The sequence below is a fragment of the Falco biarmicus genome, chromosome 2, assembly GCF_023638135.1.
Source record: "Falco biarmicus isolate bFalBia1 chromosome 2, bFalBia1.pri, whole genome shotgun sequence".
Lineage (NCBI taxonomy): Eukaryota > Metazoa > Chordata > Aves > Falconiformes > Falconidae > Falco > Falco biarmicus.
This window is the reverse complement of record NC_079289.1, coordinates 56,115,760-56,135,622: the sequence shown is the minus strand read 5'-3', so window position 1 is coordinate 56,135,622 and position 19,863 is coordinate 56,115,760. Positions and strand designations below refer to the sequence as shown.

General features: G+C 40.1%; 1 protein-coding gene across 1 annotated transcript in view; it reads right to left on the bottom strand.

Annotated features, from left to right (window-relative positions):
- DNAJC3 (DnaJ heat shock protein family (Hsp40) member C3) overlaps window positions 1-19,555 on the bottom strand; it is a 31,205-nt gene extending 11,650 nt beyond the window's left edge. The window contains exons 1-6 of the mRNA XM_056327931.1: window positions 19,384-19,555; window positions 14,060-14,170; window positions 11,016-11,140; window positions 9,889-9,963; window positions 1,989-2,141; window positions 343-524 (exon numbers count right to left, since the gene is read on the bottom strand). Of these exons, the coding sequence (XP_056183906.1) occupies window positions 343-524; window positions 1,989-2,141; window positions 9,889-9,963; window positions 11,016-11,140; window positions 14,060-14,170; window positions 19,384-19,465 (728 nt within the window). The 5' untranslated portion in view covers window positions 19,466-19,555. The remainder of the gene's footprint in view (window positions 1-342; window positions 525-1,988; window positions 2,142-9,888; window positions 9,964-11,015; window positions 11,141-14,059; window positions 14,171-19,383) is intronic.
- Between the last annotated feature and the right edge of the window lie 308 nt (window positions 19,556-19,863).

The window sequence follows — 19,863 nt, the reverse complement described above, 5'->3', positions numbered from 1 at the left end:
CAAAGGGTCCACACCAAACCAAGTTTTAGAGAAGCATGTTCTTCTAGTATAGAAAAATACAATAAAGACAGTCAACGTAAGCAGCTCTGATCAATAGAAGCCATATAGCGCAGGTCTAAGTAAACCAGATGCTAGGAGCCATCAATGGCTGGTCAGCCAAGAATAAACATGGTGTCTTCTCCACCAGTTCGTAACTTCTGGAAGGCAGATTCCTTTATCAGATCTAGACCAGAGTTGCCACTCCATCCAAAAACAAAACAACATGGGTATTTCACAGTTTATGACCTACCCCATCACATCTTCTGTCTCAATTATAATGATTACCACTAACAGTAAAATTACCTGAGTGATAATTCATGGTCCCCCAGCTGATAATATATTCTGCTGATTTTATAGAAGGCTTCAGTGTTATCGTTCTTTAATTTAGCAGCAGCTTTCAAGTCGCTAATAGCTTTGCTTGGCTCTCCTTCCTTTATATAACACTCAGCTCGAAGCTCCCGTAGCTCTGCATCCCAAACACAAACCTCGACAAATCAAAAATAAAGGTTGTTTTTGGTCCGTAACACTTCACTTTTCCTCCCCAACAAACAAAAAATCCCATTTAATTTCACTTTGCCAAATGCAACAGCATAAGGTTCAAGCTGCATGCAGAGCACATGAAATTAGCATCTCTGCTTCCTGGTGGATGCTGTGATGCACCTGCCCAACAGAAATCAAAGGGATGAAAAATTTGTAAATGATTCAATGACATCACGCAGGGAGATGAATTAAATCTAATGGCACTGCTTAAACTGGGACGGTCTGTTGAGCCTCCAGGGAAGGATATCAGAATAATAAATTATTGTATCTTCCCAAAAGAATAGGGGTAGGGAACAGCAAGGACCAAGGTGTCAGTTATCCTCTAGAAAGAAGCCTGTGGGTAAGATTCAGCTACGCAAGAACTGACCTTAGTATCCAGATTTTAAAGATCAATATACGGAAGCAACAATGTCACACTATGGCAAGAATTAACTACTTAAAAGGAACTGCCTATCATCACTGGCACTGGAACAGGCTGCTCAGAGAGGTTGTGCAGTCTCCTTTTCTGGAGATAATCAAAACCCACCTGGATGTGATCCTGTGCAACCTGCTCTAGGTGAATCTGCTGTAGCGGGGGGTCAGACTAGATGTCTAGAGGTCCCTTCCAACCCTGACCATCCTGTGTGATTGTGCAATTCGTTCATTTGTTTGTAAACCATCATTTTAGAAAATAAGGGTTTTCTGCTTTTCCATGTTCCCTCCCCATAAACAAACTCCCATGCTTTGGCAGTTTCTTCACAAAAGTCAGAACATTGTAAAATCCAAGTCAACAATGTTAATTTGTATGTGAAGTGATAGCAGTTAATTGTCTTTTAATATATATTTTTATATGACACGCCAAATGCCCACAATTGATTTATTTACACTTCTACTATCAGACTACCTATACTGATGATGATTCAACAAATACAGATATATAAAGAACGAGCTGAAAATCCAGATAGCTCTGTACTTCAACTTTGTGATTTTTTTTGTATCTTTTGTTACTTCATTTACTCAAGACAAGAATTGCCTGCATACAGGCAATGAAAAATCTAGATAAAAAAACCTTACACCTCCTATATTTACCAAAACTTCATTGTTGGAGAACAACTTTTTTTACTATCTTCCTCAAGAATATTAAACTCTGGAAAAACAGGAAAGTATAATCAAGAAAGTTATCTGTAGCAGAAGCTTGGCTGAAGTTGTATCTTTAACCCAAACTACAACCTATTACTTTGACTTTTTTGCAGCTAGTGCTCAGCATTCTCCACTCTCCAACTTCATTATGGACTCACAGTACGCAGCAAAACTGAGCCAGTTACACCAGTTGTTTTCACACCAGTGAAGAAGTTATTAAACAAAAACACACAGATGTCAGACAGGAACTCTTACTTCCCTTTCACAGTACCATTTTACTTAACACTTACTGCCAAGATTTCATCAAGGAGAGAAATAGCAGCTTCGTAATCCTCTTGCCGGTAGGCAGCTAATGCTTGTGAATGCAGGCGCTGTAGCTCATCAGATTTTGTCAGTTGAGTCTGGGCTTCTTTTTCCTCATTATTGCTAGGATTAGATTTGAGCTGCAAAGATTAACAAGGAGAGACTGAAATGCTTGTTCAAGGATTTTTTTTATCCCACTAACAATCATATAATGGAGAACTGATTAAAGCTGCAAATAAAGCAAAATTCCACTGGAAATGTTTCCAATTCCAAACTTCAGAAAAACGAAAGACATTTTTAGCTTCAATACAGATTGTCAGAAGTCACAGAAACCTAATTTTTGCCCCTACCACGACTGATCATTTACCATCGGACACACATCATACGTAACAGTTGTCCCCCTATCACCCGGTGGAAATCATAGACCTCTCAATTTTAGTCTAGCTAAATCATCTTTCTGCAGTTATTAAACACTGGATTCCTCAGCATCAGTAGGAAATATATCTACATGGCATAATCACATATCTCACTTTAAGCACAATACACATTTAGAAATTCATGGCAGAAACATATGCAATGTGTCACAGACAGTCTTGAAGTGAAGCTGTGGTGCTTACATTTTCCGCAGAAAGAGTGGCTACTGGAGCAAGTTAAGATGCTACAGATGAGGGAAAGCCTCAGCTGGGAATTCGTGCACTTTGCTTCATATGTAGTTTTAAACAAGCCTAAAGTTTTGTCTACAAAGGCTCCCATTTCTCAAACCCCTCTGAGCAAGCAGAAGGGGTTACATTGTACTTGCCTTCACTTGTTTAGGCAGCTTTGTATGTTCAAAGGGAATCAAAAAACAACCCCCAAAAAAAATCTCACAGGCAACTCCTCTACCACCCAGGAAGACAAATATGGACCAAGAGGAATCTCAACCATTCTCCTGCAAAACCAGGAAGCAATTTGTAAAATCAGCGTAGTTTGAGTAAGGCACTGCCTTCACATGTGAACACTGACTTCCAAAGTTTTAAAAGAAACAGATCAGCAGGACTTGAATTTTTTTAAAATTTTGCTTGTTGTAAAATAAAAACTTGCACTATGTTGCATTTTAGGCACAGAGTGCTGACAAAAGATAAAGTCTTCAAAGTCATCCAGTACTTTCTTCCCTCCTTTAAAGTAAACTGATGAGGAAAAGGGAAGAGGCAAGTTCTGCAAACATTCATACTTTGTGTTTAAACCTCTAAGGTAACTCAACACCAGCCCTCAGAACTCCTTTAACAAAATTCTCCCTGGTTCTAACACTTAAGTATATAAAAGGAAAAAGCTTAAATGCAACATCAAAAGCACGCACAAGTCCCACCTCTGCCTTAGATTCTTCATGTTAAGTCTTTTTGAACCTTATGCAGTTGTTTCATTTTTAGTCTGGCAAAAATCAAGTTGTACTTCGACCTGATAATTCTCCTTTATCCCCTGCACCGTCTTTCAGCAAGAAGAGAGGAATGTGATCAGTTTTCTTCTTTGCAGGCCAATTCCTAATAGAAATCTCAAAAACCTTTTCTTCTGGTTAGAAGAGAAACTCTGCCTATTAACCCTGATGCTGTGCATCCTCTTTCTCCCCTAAATCCGGAGCTTGTAGTAGAGGTAAATTTCTGCACTTTTAATTTTAAAAGTTCCAAGACTACAATACTCTCTGAATTTCCAGCTGCCTTGCTTAATTTTTCCCTCAAATTCTCAGCATTCTCCTCTCTTAAAAGTTAAGAGCATTTCCTATGGACAAGCTTTACACTTCCACCTAAACATCTCATGATAACACTGCGCTCCTTAGACACACGGTATGTTTCTTGTAATTTATTTGGAGCAAAACGTCAGTGGGGTATGAAAAGCAACATTACAATCACACAGACAAGTCCAATAGTAATAAATACCATTTGAGTGAAACATCCTAGAAAATTCTGGGTAGTACAAACTGTCCAGTTAAACAAAGGGCAACTTTTCAAGCTATCATGCAAATTACACATCAGGCCTTTGTGTGCCACAGTATGATGAAAACAAACTCAGAAGCTTTTAAATAGTTAGCTTATTGCCATGTTTTAATCAGTAATGTTAACTAAAGCAAAAAGAAGACTATTCATTCAGCTTCCAGAAAAAAAGCTGGAAATGTGATACAGTTGTTTGATACTCATTTTGGTTTGCTTTCCTATTTTTTTCTGTCCTTTGCCTTATGATCAGAGGACTGTCACATCACTATCAATAACAAATCACATTTCAATTACTTTCTCCTTTTCCTGTGGGGCACTAAGCTTGGGGGTGACAACTCAGAACAAATGCTTGCAAAAAGCGTGTGCAAGATTTCCAAGAAAGGAGCAAAGTATTAAGAAAACCCTTCAGCTTAATTTAATAGAGGTCTAAGGCAAACCTAACACTCCTCTACATGCTTCACCAATGGCCTCAAAGCACAAAGTCAGAAGCCATGCTCTACTCAGTTCTGCTCAACAAGCATGCTGCTACTGGTGAATGTGTTGCATCTGAGTATCTTAGTATGTATTATAAACAGACACTACAACTTGGAACACTCTTAAATACCGTTGTTTAAAAAACAAAATACTGTTAAAACACCCAAAACGTTATAGACTCACTGTTTCTATACCTTTCTTACAGTGGTCCAGTGAACTAATGTAGGCATACACCTGCACATTCTAAAGCTGGTTTATTTTCTTGCTTTTCAAACTGGTAAATACACAATGAAAAGAAATTGATTAGGCTTGCGAAAAACATTCTGTGGGGAACTGAAGTAGCCTCCATGGTTTGTGTTATCTAAGATCAAGATATCCATGCACTCAAGAAGAGTGCACAAAGGAAAGCTCCACATTGGCAGAGCAATATATTAGGTAATGCAGCTATGATGTTAGATAGAAAAAAAGCAAGGAAGTATTTAAATACCTTTCATTCTTTAACCATGAAGCTACAGACGATCACAGTACCACAGAGAAAAGTATTTGGAAACAATCTAATGTTGCTTTGATCTGGTTAGGAGTGCTTCAACTACCCAAACCAAGACTGCCTAATAACTTACTCAAATCAGGTTAACTTATAGTGCCATAAGATGGTCTCCACCCACACCCAAAATAGTGTCATTACACATACCAACCAACCATGGAAAACTATTACCCAGTGTATTTTGAAACAGACAAGGGCTTCTCTAGATGAGAAAAGCATTTGCAGATGTACAGTGTTCAGTTGCCTGGTCGTGGCTGACATCTAGTGGAGCTGGAAGCAGCATCTTCAGTTTCCAGCTTTTAAGTGTTGATGCTTCCAAGGGAGACAGTACTGTCTATTTAGGACACCTCAATTTACAGTATTTATTGCAACAAACTGCAACTGTGACTATTACAGTCAGTCTAAAATAAATAATTAAAAAAATGGAGACAATTTAAAATAATATCATAACTTGGTCCTTTCCAAAACGTGTCATTTTCTCTAAAACACAAGCAGGGTCACTGACAATATTACAAGGCATACACAAAGGGCTGTCAGGACTTGCGTTGCTCTTGTCAAATTTTCAAAAGGCCTTCTATCAACCAAAATATACCAATATTCCTTCCATTTTCACTAAAAATCACATGCTTAAAAGATCAAATAAATATTCCTGGGCTTTCATGAATTGAGGCCTTAGATATGAGCGCTGATGTGCCCACAGATCTGTCCTGTTGACTTCTATCATTCAGAAAATACTAACCAAAACAGAAGAAACTTGTTATTAAAGCATATGAACACTCAACCAAAGTTGGAGCAGAGAAATAAATACTATTTATATACTGTGAGCAACAACTTTCTGAAGTCACCTAAGGACTTCTGCTTAATCCCTGTTCCATCCTGGGCACTCTGGACACAAGAACCAGACCCCTCTGCTGACACCTGTTGCAAGTTTTAGTACTCCCTAGATCCTGTACTTCCAAACTGGTAGCTGAGCAGCCAAGGAAAAAGCTAAAGAGCTTCTAAAGACTAATGAGTTGTGATTCTGTATTGCTAGACAGGGGAAAAACAAAACAAAAACTGGCCCATGTAAGGAACCTCGTCAACTTGGTGCATCTGCTGGCCAAAAGGAGATGTTTCCAGAAACGTCTTATTTCTTAACATGTCAAGGCATAAGTTTGAATCACACCCTCTACCCAAACCTCGTGATTAATTCTGGCCAACAGGGAAGTACAGAGTAGAAAAAACCATGTTATTTTTAGATTGCCTTGTGAAGGCCGGGGTGTCAAGAGGCTCTGCTCCTGGAAGGAGTACACTCATCCTTTCCAATTAGGCATTCCCACTGCCTGCTCTTACACTGGCATTGCCTCACAACACAGCCAGCACGGATATGCCACAGGGGGTAGAAACATCCAAACATAGGAACAACTCTGCTTAGCAATCATATAACCTTCAAGAGGTTTAGGGTCTTCATGAATCTTTTCCTACATACTATAAAAACCATGTAGAAAGAAATTAATGGTATGACTTTTTTTTCTTTTCACAAGTATATGCTGAACAGTGGGTTTTATTATTGTAGACAAAGAAAAGAAAAAAGTTTCAATGATTCTTTTAAGCTCTAGACAAAACTGCTGCTGTTACAAACTAGGAAAGTTTGTCATCCTCTCCTCTAGATGAGCTGGATTTTTCTTACCCTTTTCCTCAAAAATGACTGCATCTCCTAAACTGTTGAGATCCCTTTTAAAGGGGCATGACTCCAAGAGGAAGGATGGGAAGTAGGAAATAAATAAAAAAAAAAAAAAAAAGCAAAGCTTTTCAGAGTCTCCACTGGGATTCACAAACCATCTCACCCCTGCATGTCTCTCCTTGGACAGTCCAAGTAAAATTATTCTCCTTAGTTTTCACACCCTGATCTGATTTCTCCAACTCAAAAGCGGGGGATATTTTAAACTACAAACTACTCCCATGAAGTCAACACCTGACCCAAATAGACAAATGATCTTGTGTTAAATCACACAGAGAAACACATCTACTATTATTCAAGGGGATATAATCTACTTCAAAGAAAACTGGCTTTACCAGAAGAAAGCCTATCTCATCTACACAACTACTTCCTCAGGAAAAAAAAAAATTAACACCGAAGATAAAAATTCTCACATGTAACATGCCACAATTAATTTCTGTAAGCATATGACTTCTTCAGGACCACCTATTCTAGGTAACATCCTGAAACCCTGCAGAGTAAACAAAGTATATTAATTTTCTTCAAATTAAGACTACCCTTTCAGTGAAGGATGGGTGGGGCAGAGGTTTGTTTTTGGTTTGAGTTGTGGTTGTTGGGGTTTGTTTTTTTTAATACAGTATTTCCACCCCATCCTTCCATGATACTCAGTTTCTGGAGGCTCAAACATATGACCAAGCTGCTGCATGCCTACTGACTTACAGTGACTGTTTGCAGATTTAGTCTATGCACTATTAATGCTGGATGTCCCAAGTTTTTCTCCAGTTTAGCTCCAGATCTGGACATCAAAGTTTACTGATATGCTACATGCTTACCCAGTATGACAGCATTCTAGTTAGCTGACCCAGCCAACAAAAGATGCTAGAGGGCTGTTCAGATCCCGATTCATGTTTTCTCAGCTAAAGAGCAGAATCTTAGATTACATACGTTACTCTGATCACATGTAAAGCACACAATTTTAGGTATTCAAGTCCACAGCTACACTCTAGTCTAAAAGTTACTGAGATGCTATTGGAATTTCTTTGCATCATTATCTGCCCTAGTAGCAGAAGGCACTTTCATTTCAAGATACAACTGGTTCCTCTTGTCTTCTTGACCCCCAACTTAAAATATGAGTCAAAGCTTCCTGGTACCTACTATTTACCTTGCTCCTACCACTTCTGGCAGCAAAGATAGGCTCTGGATGTAAAAGTCTTGAAATCATCTAGAAAGCTATTAAATCCCTAATAGCCTTCCTCCTCCTCTTGTCCCCTCTCATTTACCAAAAAAAAAAACCCAAAGAAACACAGACTATTAATACATTTCACAGTATTGTGACTATACTTAATACAAACATACTGCCAGAGTATACTAAAATACAGGTATTTTAGACACACAGAGAACCGGTACAATACTCACATTGACTATCTGAAAGACTTTGAAGAAAACAAGGGAGATCTCTCAAAGAAATATGTATTCTACTTAAAAGATTTAAGGTATGTAAGATAACTTAATCCCTCCCCTGTTTGAATAAGTTAACCTCTTACAAAGTATTACTTTAATATTGGATTGTTTCTTTGAATATACTACACAAGTGAAAATTGTGCTCTTCAAAACAGACTGCTTGCCATATTCTTTAAGTACATGAGCAATAACGTTCACAGAATCAAGGAAACTGGATTTAAGAATTAGGACCAATATTGTATCTTCATAAATAAGCTTCTGAGAAGAAACATTATTCCACCTCAGATTTAGAACTTGACTGAAATAGGCAGCAATCTAAATTTTTGCAGCTGGTTTGAAAAAAGGGCAAGCTACTGGACAGTTGGCTAGAAATGCTTCTCCATCCATATGAAGCATTAAGCAATACTTCAACAAAGACTTAACTGCAAAGAGATACACACACAAAGTCAGAATCAACACTGACATCACATTAATTGCTATTGCAGCAACTATGTCCTGAGTTAATCAGACCTGAACGACATTCTCCCACATTTGCAAACAGCAGGGCTGCATTGCCATCAGACGTGCAACAGCAGAACACACTCCTAAAAGACTTACGAAGCAGCAGCAGCCAGAGAAGCCATGCCTATATGGATTTCAGAATAAGCTACTGCAGCTTTACTACAAGCACAAAGACTGCTCGGTGCATTTACACCTGCAAGAGCTGTTCCTCTCAACTGTCCTGCAGAGTGTACAATGTAACTGCTCTCTGACATACATACTCGCTAGTAAGATTTCCATTAAACATCTGTGACCTGCAAGGCAGAACTGTTTTTTCCATCACACTCTTCAAAGAAAGCCAGTAAGACAGCATCAGTTACACTTGCAAATTCTATTTATTTTGGCATAAGGAACGTGCAAGCTGTTCAAACTAGCAACTTTTAAAAGTAAGCAAGAATAAGAAAGGATCTTCTTTGTTTTCATGCTTACAGAAGTTTTGTGCAAAAGAGAGGGAGTAGTTTCACATATTCTCTCCCAGAACAGAATTCTGGGGTTAGATTAGGGTATTTTTGCAGCACAGCTGAAATGGACAAAATACCCAGCAAACAAAAAACCAACCCAAGCGAGTTTTAGGTTGTTAACATCCAACTGTGTTTGTAAAGAAACTGTGGGCACTTGCAGAACACGGAGAGAAAGTATTGTCAATGCATTCGTGAAAGATGGAGAACTCTGCAGGTGAGAAGACATACAGATGCATGCCACTGACACACACTGATTTTAACAGCCCAGTGACCAAATTCAGAGCCCAGGATCCTTTTGCAATCAGTGAAGAGAGACAGGAACCTTCGAAGGTTGATCCATGAGGCCCCTAGTGATTTCCCAGGGTGACCAGAATATATTGATGTAAAGCAGCATTCAATTGTGTAATCCGAGTGAGTCCCTTGTCACTTATCCTTTCTTTCTGAATGAAGACTGTTCCCTAGTGTAGGCGCCATCAAGCAGAGATCATGAAGTGCCAGGCACACACAAAAAAAAAGAATTCTGAAGTGCTATGCTACTTCATGCAACACCTTCTGATTTCATCTTCTGCACTGCACTGCCACTTTATTAGTCATTTATTCATACAAGGTAGCTTGGCTACCATACCTTTAAAGAACAGGAAAGACATACACATTTACTCTAGAGCATCAGAGTCAGGATGAGACCTTGGCTCAGAACTCAACCTTAAAAGCAGTGATGTAGTTCAGCTTAGGCCTCCAACGTACCACATTTTTAAAGTCATCCTCTGCTTCATCAAATTTTCCTTGCTTCAGCAGTAAGTGTCCTCTCTGTAATCTCGCCTGAAATGAAACATAATATGATTTCTTTTGATACAAATTGCAATCCAGCAAGGTATGAACACAAGGTTCAGTTTTCTTTCACAGGAAAAAAATTTCATTTTACTACAGCTAACAAGCTGAAACACAGAACACAACACCTGTTCTTATCTTCTCAAACTGACAATGTTCTTATGAGGGCTTTTTGATGGTAAAGGATCACTCTGCACCAGAAATAAGGGGCAAGAAGCAGCCACAGTTTTTATTAGCAGCTGCAACTCATAGAAAGAACTCATTTGAAGAGTTGCACAAACTGAGTGTTAAACTTACACCATTTTCCTGACTGTAACTGCTTATAGATTTTAAGAAATTAGCAGAAACAAACAATAACCATATCCACATATAATTCTTCCACTGAACTTTCAGAATAAAAGCTATGTAAACAAGTTAATGATTTAGAAGAATTTATTATAAGAATGTTTTCATACAACCATGAATTTAACAGTTGCTCCTTCATTCTAAGCTATAAAGGATGTGCCACTGTCCATGGAAAAGGGAGACAAGAGAAGACTCCAGCACCAGTCTCCCAACTAGCGATGCAGTCCCCACACATAGTACACAGAAGTGAGAAAGGGGTAAGTAAATCAGAACTTCCAACAATCCTATAGGAAGGTAGTGAGATTAGGACAGTTCCCGCGGAGAAGAGATGCCTCAAATCAAATACCAATTAAGACAGAAGAAAAACAGAGACATCTGCGCACTCTCTTCCCCCAGCCTCTCTCAGAGGGCATAGCCTTGGTGACTGAAAGAAGTCACAAGCAAGAGAAGGAAAGTGTTTAGCACAAATCCACGAGGAACGTGAACTTAATAAAACTACTATTAGTTGCTAGAGTAACTGATTATAGACTGTCCTCAGCATAGTTGCTAATTCACACACATACACTATTGCTATTATTTTATCCTATTTAAAGCCTGAGTGATATCATACTTTCTATTTCTATTGAGCAAAGTCTTTTACAGTTTGAAACAGGGTATTTTTTTATGCTTGAACAGTTTTCAATTCCAGTAATACTTACTGATGTGAAGTCCTGCTTTAATTCAACCACTTTACTTAAATCACGAATTGCTGCTTTAGATTTGCCCATGGCTAAGTACACTGTGGCTCTTCTGTAATAAGCAATGTAGTTATCAGAGTCTCCCTCTGCAAGTGAACAAACAATGATCAGAATACTATCTCAAGGTAATTGAAACTTTGGGTACAGCGACACTGTAATGACTAAAAATATATTATCTGACTTTTAAGGCACTGGGAAAAATGATGTTTATCAAACATAATATTTGTAACATTATTCAAGCAGTATTTTCTATGCAGTTTGAGTATTTAACAATAAAGATTACAGAAACTATGTAAATGCCAAATAATTAAAGAGTACTGAAGGCGAAATATGTACATGTTTTTCAGCTTTGTACCGGAAAACAGCCACTACATACTAGAGCTTTACCTCCAGCTGCAAGCCTACATTTGAAAACATGCCAATTCGTCATTCTCCATCCCATCCATCATACAGTATGCAAGCAAATAATCCCAAAATGACCAATGTGTTATTCCAATGTCATCACAGACACATAAACACTTTACATCATCCACTGAAATAGCAGCAACTTCTTTCTTTAAAGTGGGCACCAACATCCCCCTCTCAACAGCAGACAAATGCACGTACATTATAAAAACCTGAAGGCTAAGGCCCACACATTCCATGTTGTCTGCTGGTCAAACTTCCAAGATCCAGAAATTTTAACACTCTCTAGGCTAGTACATATATGTACACCCTTACAGTAAGTAGTCTCTGAAACCAAGAAGAATTTTCTTAATATTCTTCTCTATGCAGTATTTCAAAGAAACAGATGACAGTTACTGTGAGCTCTCAAGCAAAAGAAACTCAGACCATCAAAACAGTGTCTTCTACTGCATGTGGCTAAGTTTTTTACTAAAAAAATTTAAAAATCATCTATTCAGAATTTGTAGACAAGTATATCTGAGAAACAAAACATGTATTTCTCATTCTCACTTCATCTGATGTTAAAGTAGAACTTTAAAATAAATGGAACAAATAGCAATGCCAAAAATCTTATGATCAGTAATCAAGCTTCATAGCTAGCAACCTCCATTACCAAAAGACTAGTTCAGTTCTCACTAGAAAAGGTATCCACACTCTTCCTCTAAAATGCTTTGGCTGTGGAAACGCTAATGTCCATAACTGAAATTTAATAGTAACTCCCATGCTGTATGCCACCCTGTATGCCAGCATTATAGGCATCAAGTAAATTCAAATGTTACTATCTTTAACAAGTATTAAGTCCTACTGCATACAACTTAAACGTGTAGAGTAAGCACAAATCAACAGCTGAAATTAAGGAACTTTATTAATACACAAAAGATGAAAGATACAAAAGAGCTAACCCCAAAACACACATTCCAGCACCAGATAACAATCTTTCTGACAGAGAGTATGGTTTTGCGTCAGCTCCCTTGTAACAGTAGTGAACAGCAATTGACATTTACCCAGAGAGACTGCATAAGCCAGCAAATTAATGAGATTGAATTGAAAATTCTTTCAATGAAGAGAGAGAAAAAGGACAGTAACTTTCTTCTATTTTAGAAGTTTGCGAAAGAGAAAAATAGGCCTGCTGAGGCAAGACAAGGATCTGTAATGATGCAGTACAGGCAAAAAAGGATTAGAGAAATTTCATCTCCCCTCCTCTACAAACACAGTAGGCAAATTGTGCTTAAAATCTTTTCAAAGAAGCAAAATACGAAGAAGAAGGTCTGATAGAAGCTGAGGCAATCAGGCTCAAATCAACGTCCAACTAAGAATCCCATCAAGGTCACAACAAAGCCAGTCACACTGCACTTCTACCAGCTGCTTGAGCACTGCTGGCAAAGCACAGGGTTTCACCCCATGCAGGCACTGCTCATGTCACCTCACACCACTGCTGCCTTTGCACCACCAGCAGCATTCTCACGGCCACAGACTGAACTCGACTTTTCACCAAACCCAAATTAAAGCTTGCCAACTTGCTGAGATCCCACAGGAATGCTTTGGCAGTAACACACAAGGCAAAAGGAGTAACAGACCACCTCTTGGTGGAATGACGAGTTTCCATAGCACAGATAAAAGAGGAAGTTCCTCCCTCCACTCCCTTTTACATAAAGGAACCTGATCTTACAGAAAATATGAACTCTGAATCAGCAGATATTTCACTTACATATCACTATGAGACCAAGGCATGAAAAGTCGCAATAGTATGACTCATTAACGAGTAACACCTTGGTATTATTCTTCTCACAGAGGAAATGATGCACTTATACACACTATAACAGAGTACAACAACTTAAAAAACAAAAAAAAACCCCATGCAATTGAGAAACTGTAGTGTTAATGGACATTGCTCTTGGGTGGGGCTGTCTCCACATTTCAATTAAAGGATTTTAACCTGCAAAGTTGCTTTAAAATTTATAGACATTTAACTCCTCTGTTTGTTGAAAATGCAGAACACCAAAACAAAACCTCACTCACTAGCTGACTGTAAGAGAGGGACAGTTAATATGCTCTTCACTACCAGTTTAGTATCTCAAACCTGTAGCATCAGTTTCACTGAGGTATCACCCATTTCAAGATTTAATAAATAAAAAAAAAAAAAGAGACTATTTTAAATGTTGAATTTTTTTATCCACGCTGGATAAATCAACCTTTCAAAGACATACTTCAAAAAAGTTTATAAAGATGAAATCTAATCTTGATGGGATTAGCTACAGGGAATACCTCAAATGATACCACAGTCAAATATAATTGCTTTGATATAGCTGGCTACAGCTAGCTTGCTGAACAGCAATGACTTTGTGGACCTACAGTTTCTTTTATCAAAACCAAAGCATGAATATTCTACTGCATCTCTGCTGGGTCCTGTCCAAACTGCTATATAAAGGTGCCCCAACTTCTGTGACTCATGGAACACAATTTACAAGAAAATGGGTTAATTATGAAGCAAATAGTAGGGGAAAAAAAAAACCCCACCCAAAGGTATTTCAGCACAAGAGTCGTCTTCCTGAGATACATACCTATAGCCGCATGAAAGTGAGACAAAGCATCTGCTAGCTGTCCAGCAGCCAGTAACTTCTTTCCCATTTCAAGTTGTTTTTCCACTTCTGCATTTATTCCACATTCAGCTCCTTAAAGAAAAACAAAAAGATCAAGGTTCTAAATGACAAGTTTGATTATACTAAATGCATACAGTCATAATACATGTATCACACAGTTCTTGATGTAGAGGCAGAAGTCACATCTTCCTGTACTAAAACAACCTAAGGCCTAACACAAGACACATCTGCCCTGTTCCAAAAAGAAGTCAAAATAAATAAACACTGTAAAGCACCACATTGCAAGGCGGCACCAAACATGCATTTCTATTCCTGTCTATATATTCAGTAACATACCTTTGCACATCAAGCCTTATACATCAATTATAAACACCGTTTGACAAAATACATTTTTAAGTGGGCTTTCAATTTCAAAAGAATCTGGAAAAACACTCCTAATGCACACACAGCAAATATAAAAAGGCTCTAAGTTAAATTTCATTACCCTACTGGTAACTTAGGACTCAATTGAGAGCTGTTAGGTACTTCAGAGACTGGCTTCTGATCTACTGCACTTGTCTCATCTTTATAACTTCCACGGCAAAATGTTTCTTAAGCACATTTATTTTGACATAAATAATTAAAATTCTCACTCCCTTGTCATTTAACCAGTAGTATGAAAATCATACTAAAGTGGTATGCTTTCAAAGTGCCAGTTGTAGTTTAAAGCTAATAAATTGCTGCTGGTCAACCAACAGGGAAAGACTATTGTTGAGAGGAAATGAGCAGCTGTGTGCAAGTACATGCTGTACATCTATTAATTTAGCCACAGAGGTTTTTCATTTGTACTGCTTCTGGCATTCTTCAAATCAGGACAGAATTTCCCTACAACTTAACAGTTTATAACTGTTCAAACTTCCACGCTATAACCAGTTTTCTTTCACTACAAGCATACCCCATGCACAAATTTAAGCAAGGCAATATACAAGGTAAATTACATTGTTTAGAAAACAATGAACTACAATTACTCAGAATCAATTTCTTCCACTTAGGTTTTGTATTGAGCTAATTCAGATAGGCACTGAAAGGTGATTAAATAACAGAGTTTGTAATGAAAGAACAGTAATTTCTGATCACCAGGTCATCAAGATTTTAGAACTAGGACCTCTCAGCACCTGGGATCTTAATTTAATTTTCCTTTCCTATGCAGTAATATAGTTCACAATTCTTTTAATTCCACATTGTAAGAAAATCATTGAGCTGTCTATACTAAAATGAACAAAATGCCCTCTGTATCCACTGGAAACCAAGCTCCACCTGCTAAAAGTTTGACAATAATTCATCAAACTGGGCTGCAATTCAATTTCTTTATAACGATGACAGCAAACAAATTCCTTTAATTACAAAAATTACTATAAAATAAGCTTCAAATTTCCAGTCAGTAATTTTTTTAAGTAGATGAAGTTAAAATAGTAATTACTTATCATATAGTCAACTTGGAAATCTTACTAAACTGTGAATTTCAAAATCCATTCTAGGTATGTACAGCTCTGAATAAAATATAAATAGCTCCACTGTAGTGGAAAAGTTTTCTTGACAGTAATTTTTTTTTCACAAGCCGTATTCTACTTCAAGATGGCTTTTATGTGAATGTCCAGCTTTCCAAAAAATGGATGTTCTTTACCATTTTGTTTCTTCTCTAGCTTAAAGCTTTGATCACTGTGTAGTCCAATGTCCTCTAAAATAACAAAGCAAGCATTGGGAAAAAAAAAAACCAAACAACCAAACCAACAACACAACACAACAAAAAACCAACGCAAAACTGGAAAAAACATGACAAATTTCCCTGGCTTTGGAAGTATGTATACTAGCAACAAATCAGGTATCAAACCATAAACAGAATGAAGTATTTAAGGTGAGGTAAAACAAACAAAAAACTCCTAAGCTTCATCCCTTCTGTCTCTCCCCACATATCAATATATGAAATCTTTCAAAACTTGTCAGTTTGAAATGGCATCCTAGAAGTGGGCTGCAAATTACTCTTTGATGAACCTTCCATCCACCTAAATGTGGCATTCAATTTTCAGTCTCATGCATCTGAAGGAGTGTCCTTGTTTCACAGTTTAGTCACATCAGGATAACTTCAAGAATGGATTTTTCACAGTAAGGTGTATCTATACAATTCAGTGTCTTTCATACATATTGTTCAGCACAGTTTTAAAGTTACACAATACTCTAGGCAGGAGAGCCATCTTTTTCCTTGAAAATAATGAAAATAAAGGAAATTAGAAAGGTGACCAGTAGTAGTAAACAAGTAAGTAATAAGAGCAGAAGCAACAAAGATAGAGAAATAAGGCAAGCTGTGAAGGACTGTAGGTTCCCTGCAGAACAAGACTAATTATACCAGACATATTTTAAAACTTGGCTCTGCATGCTGCTGAACATCATAAATTGACGCGGGAACCTCCAGAAGCAGCCTATATAGTCAGGGTAACCCTGATGAAAAGTGACATTCACTGTAACTACTCAGGAACACTAGACTCTGACCTGATAGTTGGGCTATTTATTCATACAGATCTATTGCTTATTCATTTTCTGGCTGTAGGCAAACAATTGCTCTAAATAAACCATGCCACAGTAAACATCTAAAAACCATTAACGTACTCACAGGAGTCTAAGGACCCAAATTCTATGTAACTTTTTTGGGTATCTATTCACTCTCTGGTCTGGGAATGAACACAAGGATTCAATTTTAACCAGAGGAAAAACCAAACCAACCCCACAGAGCTCCTTCCCACAGTCATTAGTGAACTGGATGCCAAAGGCCCAGCACTACAGCTGAAGAAGCTTTGTATGCTCCAGCAAGAAACTATATTTATGCCAGAGATACACAAGTATACTCTCCATTTTTAAAACTTCCAAGTATTTTAATTTGAGTATTATTTCTAAAGCCTGCCTAATTGTTATCTCTTCACCAAGGACCTCAGACAACCACACATAAGAGCCTCAGCTATCAAATAAAGTCAGATATTCTGGATAAATTCAGAGTGTGTAGTCCTAGCACTGGTGCAAGAGTGGAAGAGTCAGAAAAACTAACCAAAACACCCAAACTACTCATAAGTAAGAACTGGTATCAGCCCTGACAACTCGAAGCCAGCCAGAAGGCACGGGAAAGATTAGCAGGTGCAGCTAACCTGTTTTTCCAGTTAAATACACTCACGTCAAAAATTGTAACTTCCTGGTAGGAATTTTGTTTTATTAGAAACACTGGTGCTAATATGTGGGTACTTAAGTATACAAACTTAAACTATATCCTCAAATAACCAATCACATCCACAGTGTAAAAAGCTTAAGAAAGCCCTCCAACTTCAGAATAGTTTCATGAGTTTACATTTGTCTACAGGCTCCTCTTTTTCCCCTGCAGAATTTCCACCAACTTTTTTTTTTTTTAAATCTTGTTCCCAAGATGGGTGTCAGGACCATGAAAATAAATAGAATTAGTTCTGTGTACCAGAAACAGAGTTGTTTCAATTACAAAAGAAACATGTATGTCACTAATTTTAATTAGTTATGTGAACTTTTTTTGTTTTTTTTAAACACACAAAAACACAATAGAGCTTGATGATTGTCTTGTCACCTGAGTGTCAGATCCTGCTTTGGGAGCATTTTTTTATCAGAATGACCCTATGTTTAGCTTAATAAGTTATACTTGCTGTTACTTTTAAACAGGTTTGGGTTTTGCTTTAATGTGTGATTGCATCTTTGTGAACTGAAATCAAGTAAATATACCCTAAAATAGGAATGTGGCTTTGGTAAGTCCACATGTCCATTAAACCATATACTTGAAATAGGCTGGCAACTCCAAATAAAGAAACCTCATCAGGAACATCACTGCCACAATCTTGGGGGGGGGGGGGGGGGGGGGGAAAGGAGGAGGAAGTATACTTTGACCACAATTATTATTTTTCCTCTAACACTACCAGAATACACATCCAAAAAGCAATTCCACACCACAGTATGTATTTTTACTCTACACAGCATCTTTGCCACAGTATGTTCCTGTTGCCACTTGGCCAGCTGGAGTATTCGCTAGTTTAGTGCAACTGAATTTCTAATGTCAAGCTCAGGTCAGTCTGAAGTCTACAGACTTTGATTACTGACAGCTTCAGTTCCACTTCACACTGCCACTGCTAGTTACAGAACGTTCCTCAGGTGAAACTCTGACTACATGTGCAACCGTATAACCAAGATACAAATTTAACAGGAGCCTGTGAATACAAGTTTGGTCATACAGGTGTTGCTGACAGTGTACTCTGAAAGTAAACACACCACACAAAGTGCAGATAAACTTCTCTGCTGAACTTCAAATACTAACGGTGAGGGAAAAAAACCGACTAAAAAAAACCCCACCAGAACAAAACAAAAACAAATGCAACACAACTGTCAAAAGCCTTAGTGAATTTGAAGGTTTGGCACTAATAATGTCTGTGGCTGAAGAAGACCACTGAAAAAGCCTTTAAAATCGGGAACCGCACAGAATTCATACAGAAGTGAGGAACTCCAAGGCCAGTACAGAACTGGCCAATGCCGTCACACAGGTGCACTGGAGGATGCCACCACATTTTCAAGACTTCACAGCAGCTGGCACCCTATCAGAAGGCCAGGGAAAACTAAGCACACACCAAGCCACCTCCAACAGCACCGCCAGGAATTCAGGTAAAACCAAACAGGTTACAAGCGGCGACGGTGCCCTCATTACGCACGTTTCGCAACAGCCTCAATGAGGCGGCGGCTCCTAGCCCCTTCACACCCTTGCCAGAAATACTGCCCCGCTCAGGCCGTCCGGCGGGAGCTGCCCCGCCGCCATGGCGCTGGCGGCACCGGGGCCTCCCCCCGGCCCGGCCCGGCCGGCTCAGGCCGCCGGCTCCCCGCGGGCAGGCCGCAGCCCCGCCGGCTGCGCTCCGCTCTCCACTGGCACCTCGGCCCGGCCACGCCGGCTGCCCCACGGCCCAGGCGGCCACCCCAACACCCTCAGCGGCACGACCGCCGACGAGAGCACGGCAGGAGGGAGGACGGCCAGGCACCGACTCGCCCTGGTCAGGCACCGCTGCGGGCCCGACGGCAGCCCCCGCCTCAGGCTCACTCGCCTCACACCCCGACTGGCCGAGGAGCACCGCGGCCACCGCCACCGCCCCCACACACCCCCGAGCCGGCCCGCAGCCCGCCGCGCCCCCCTCACCAACCCCACGCACGGCCCCAACAGCACGGCACCCCCTGGAGGGGCGGGCACACCCGCCGGCCCTCACCCTGGTACTGCAGGTCGAAAAGCACGAGCAGTAAGGGCAGCGCGGAGCCCAGGCGGCCGGCGGAGGCCGCGGGAGACACCATCGCCGCCGCCCCCCCGACGCCTGCGGCGACAGTGGCAGTGCCCCGGGCCAACGGCTCCAACTTCTCCGGGGTGGGTCGTGGGCGCCCCTGATTGGCCACGCCGCGCGCGCCCGCCCCTCGCGCTGGCCGAACACCGCCCTGAGCGGCGGGGGGGCGGGGCGGGGCGGGGCAGGGCAGGGCGGGGCGCGCTCCGCGCCTGCGCGCCGCGGGGCCGGTCCGGGGCCGCTACTGCGCCTGCGCGCATGGGCGGGGTCCCGCTGCCGCGCGTGCGCAGGCAGGCGGAGCGCGCTTCCCTGACGGGAAATGGCGGCGCGGGCTGGCGACCCGGGTCGGGCGCTGGGCTCCAGGCCTCCAGCGGGTGGGGAAACCCGGCGTGTGCTCGTCTGCCGCCGCGTTTT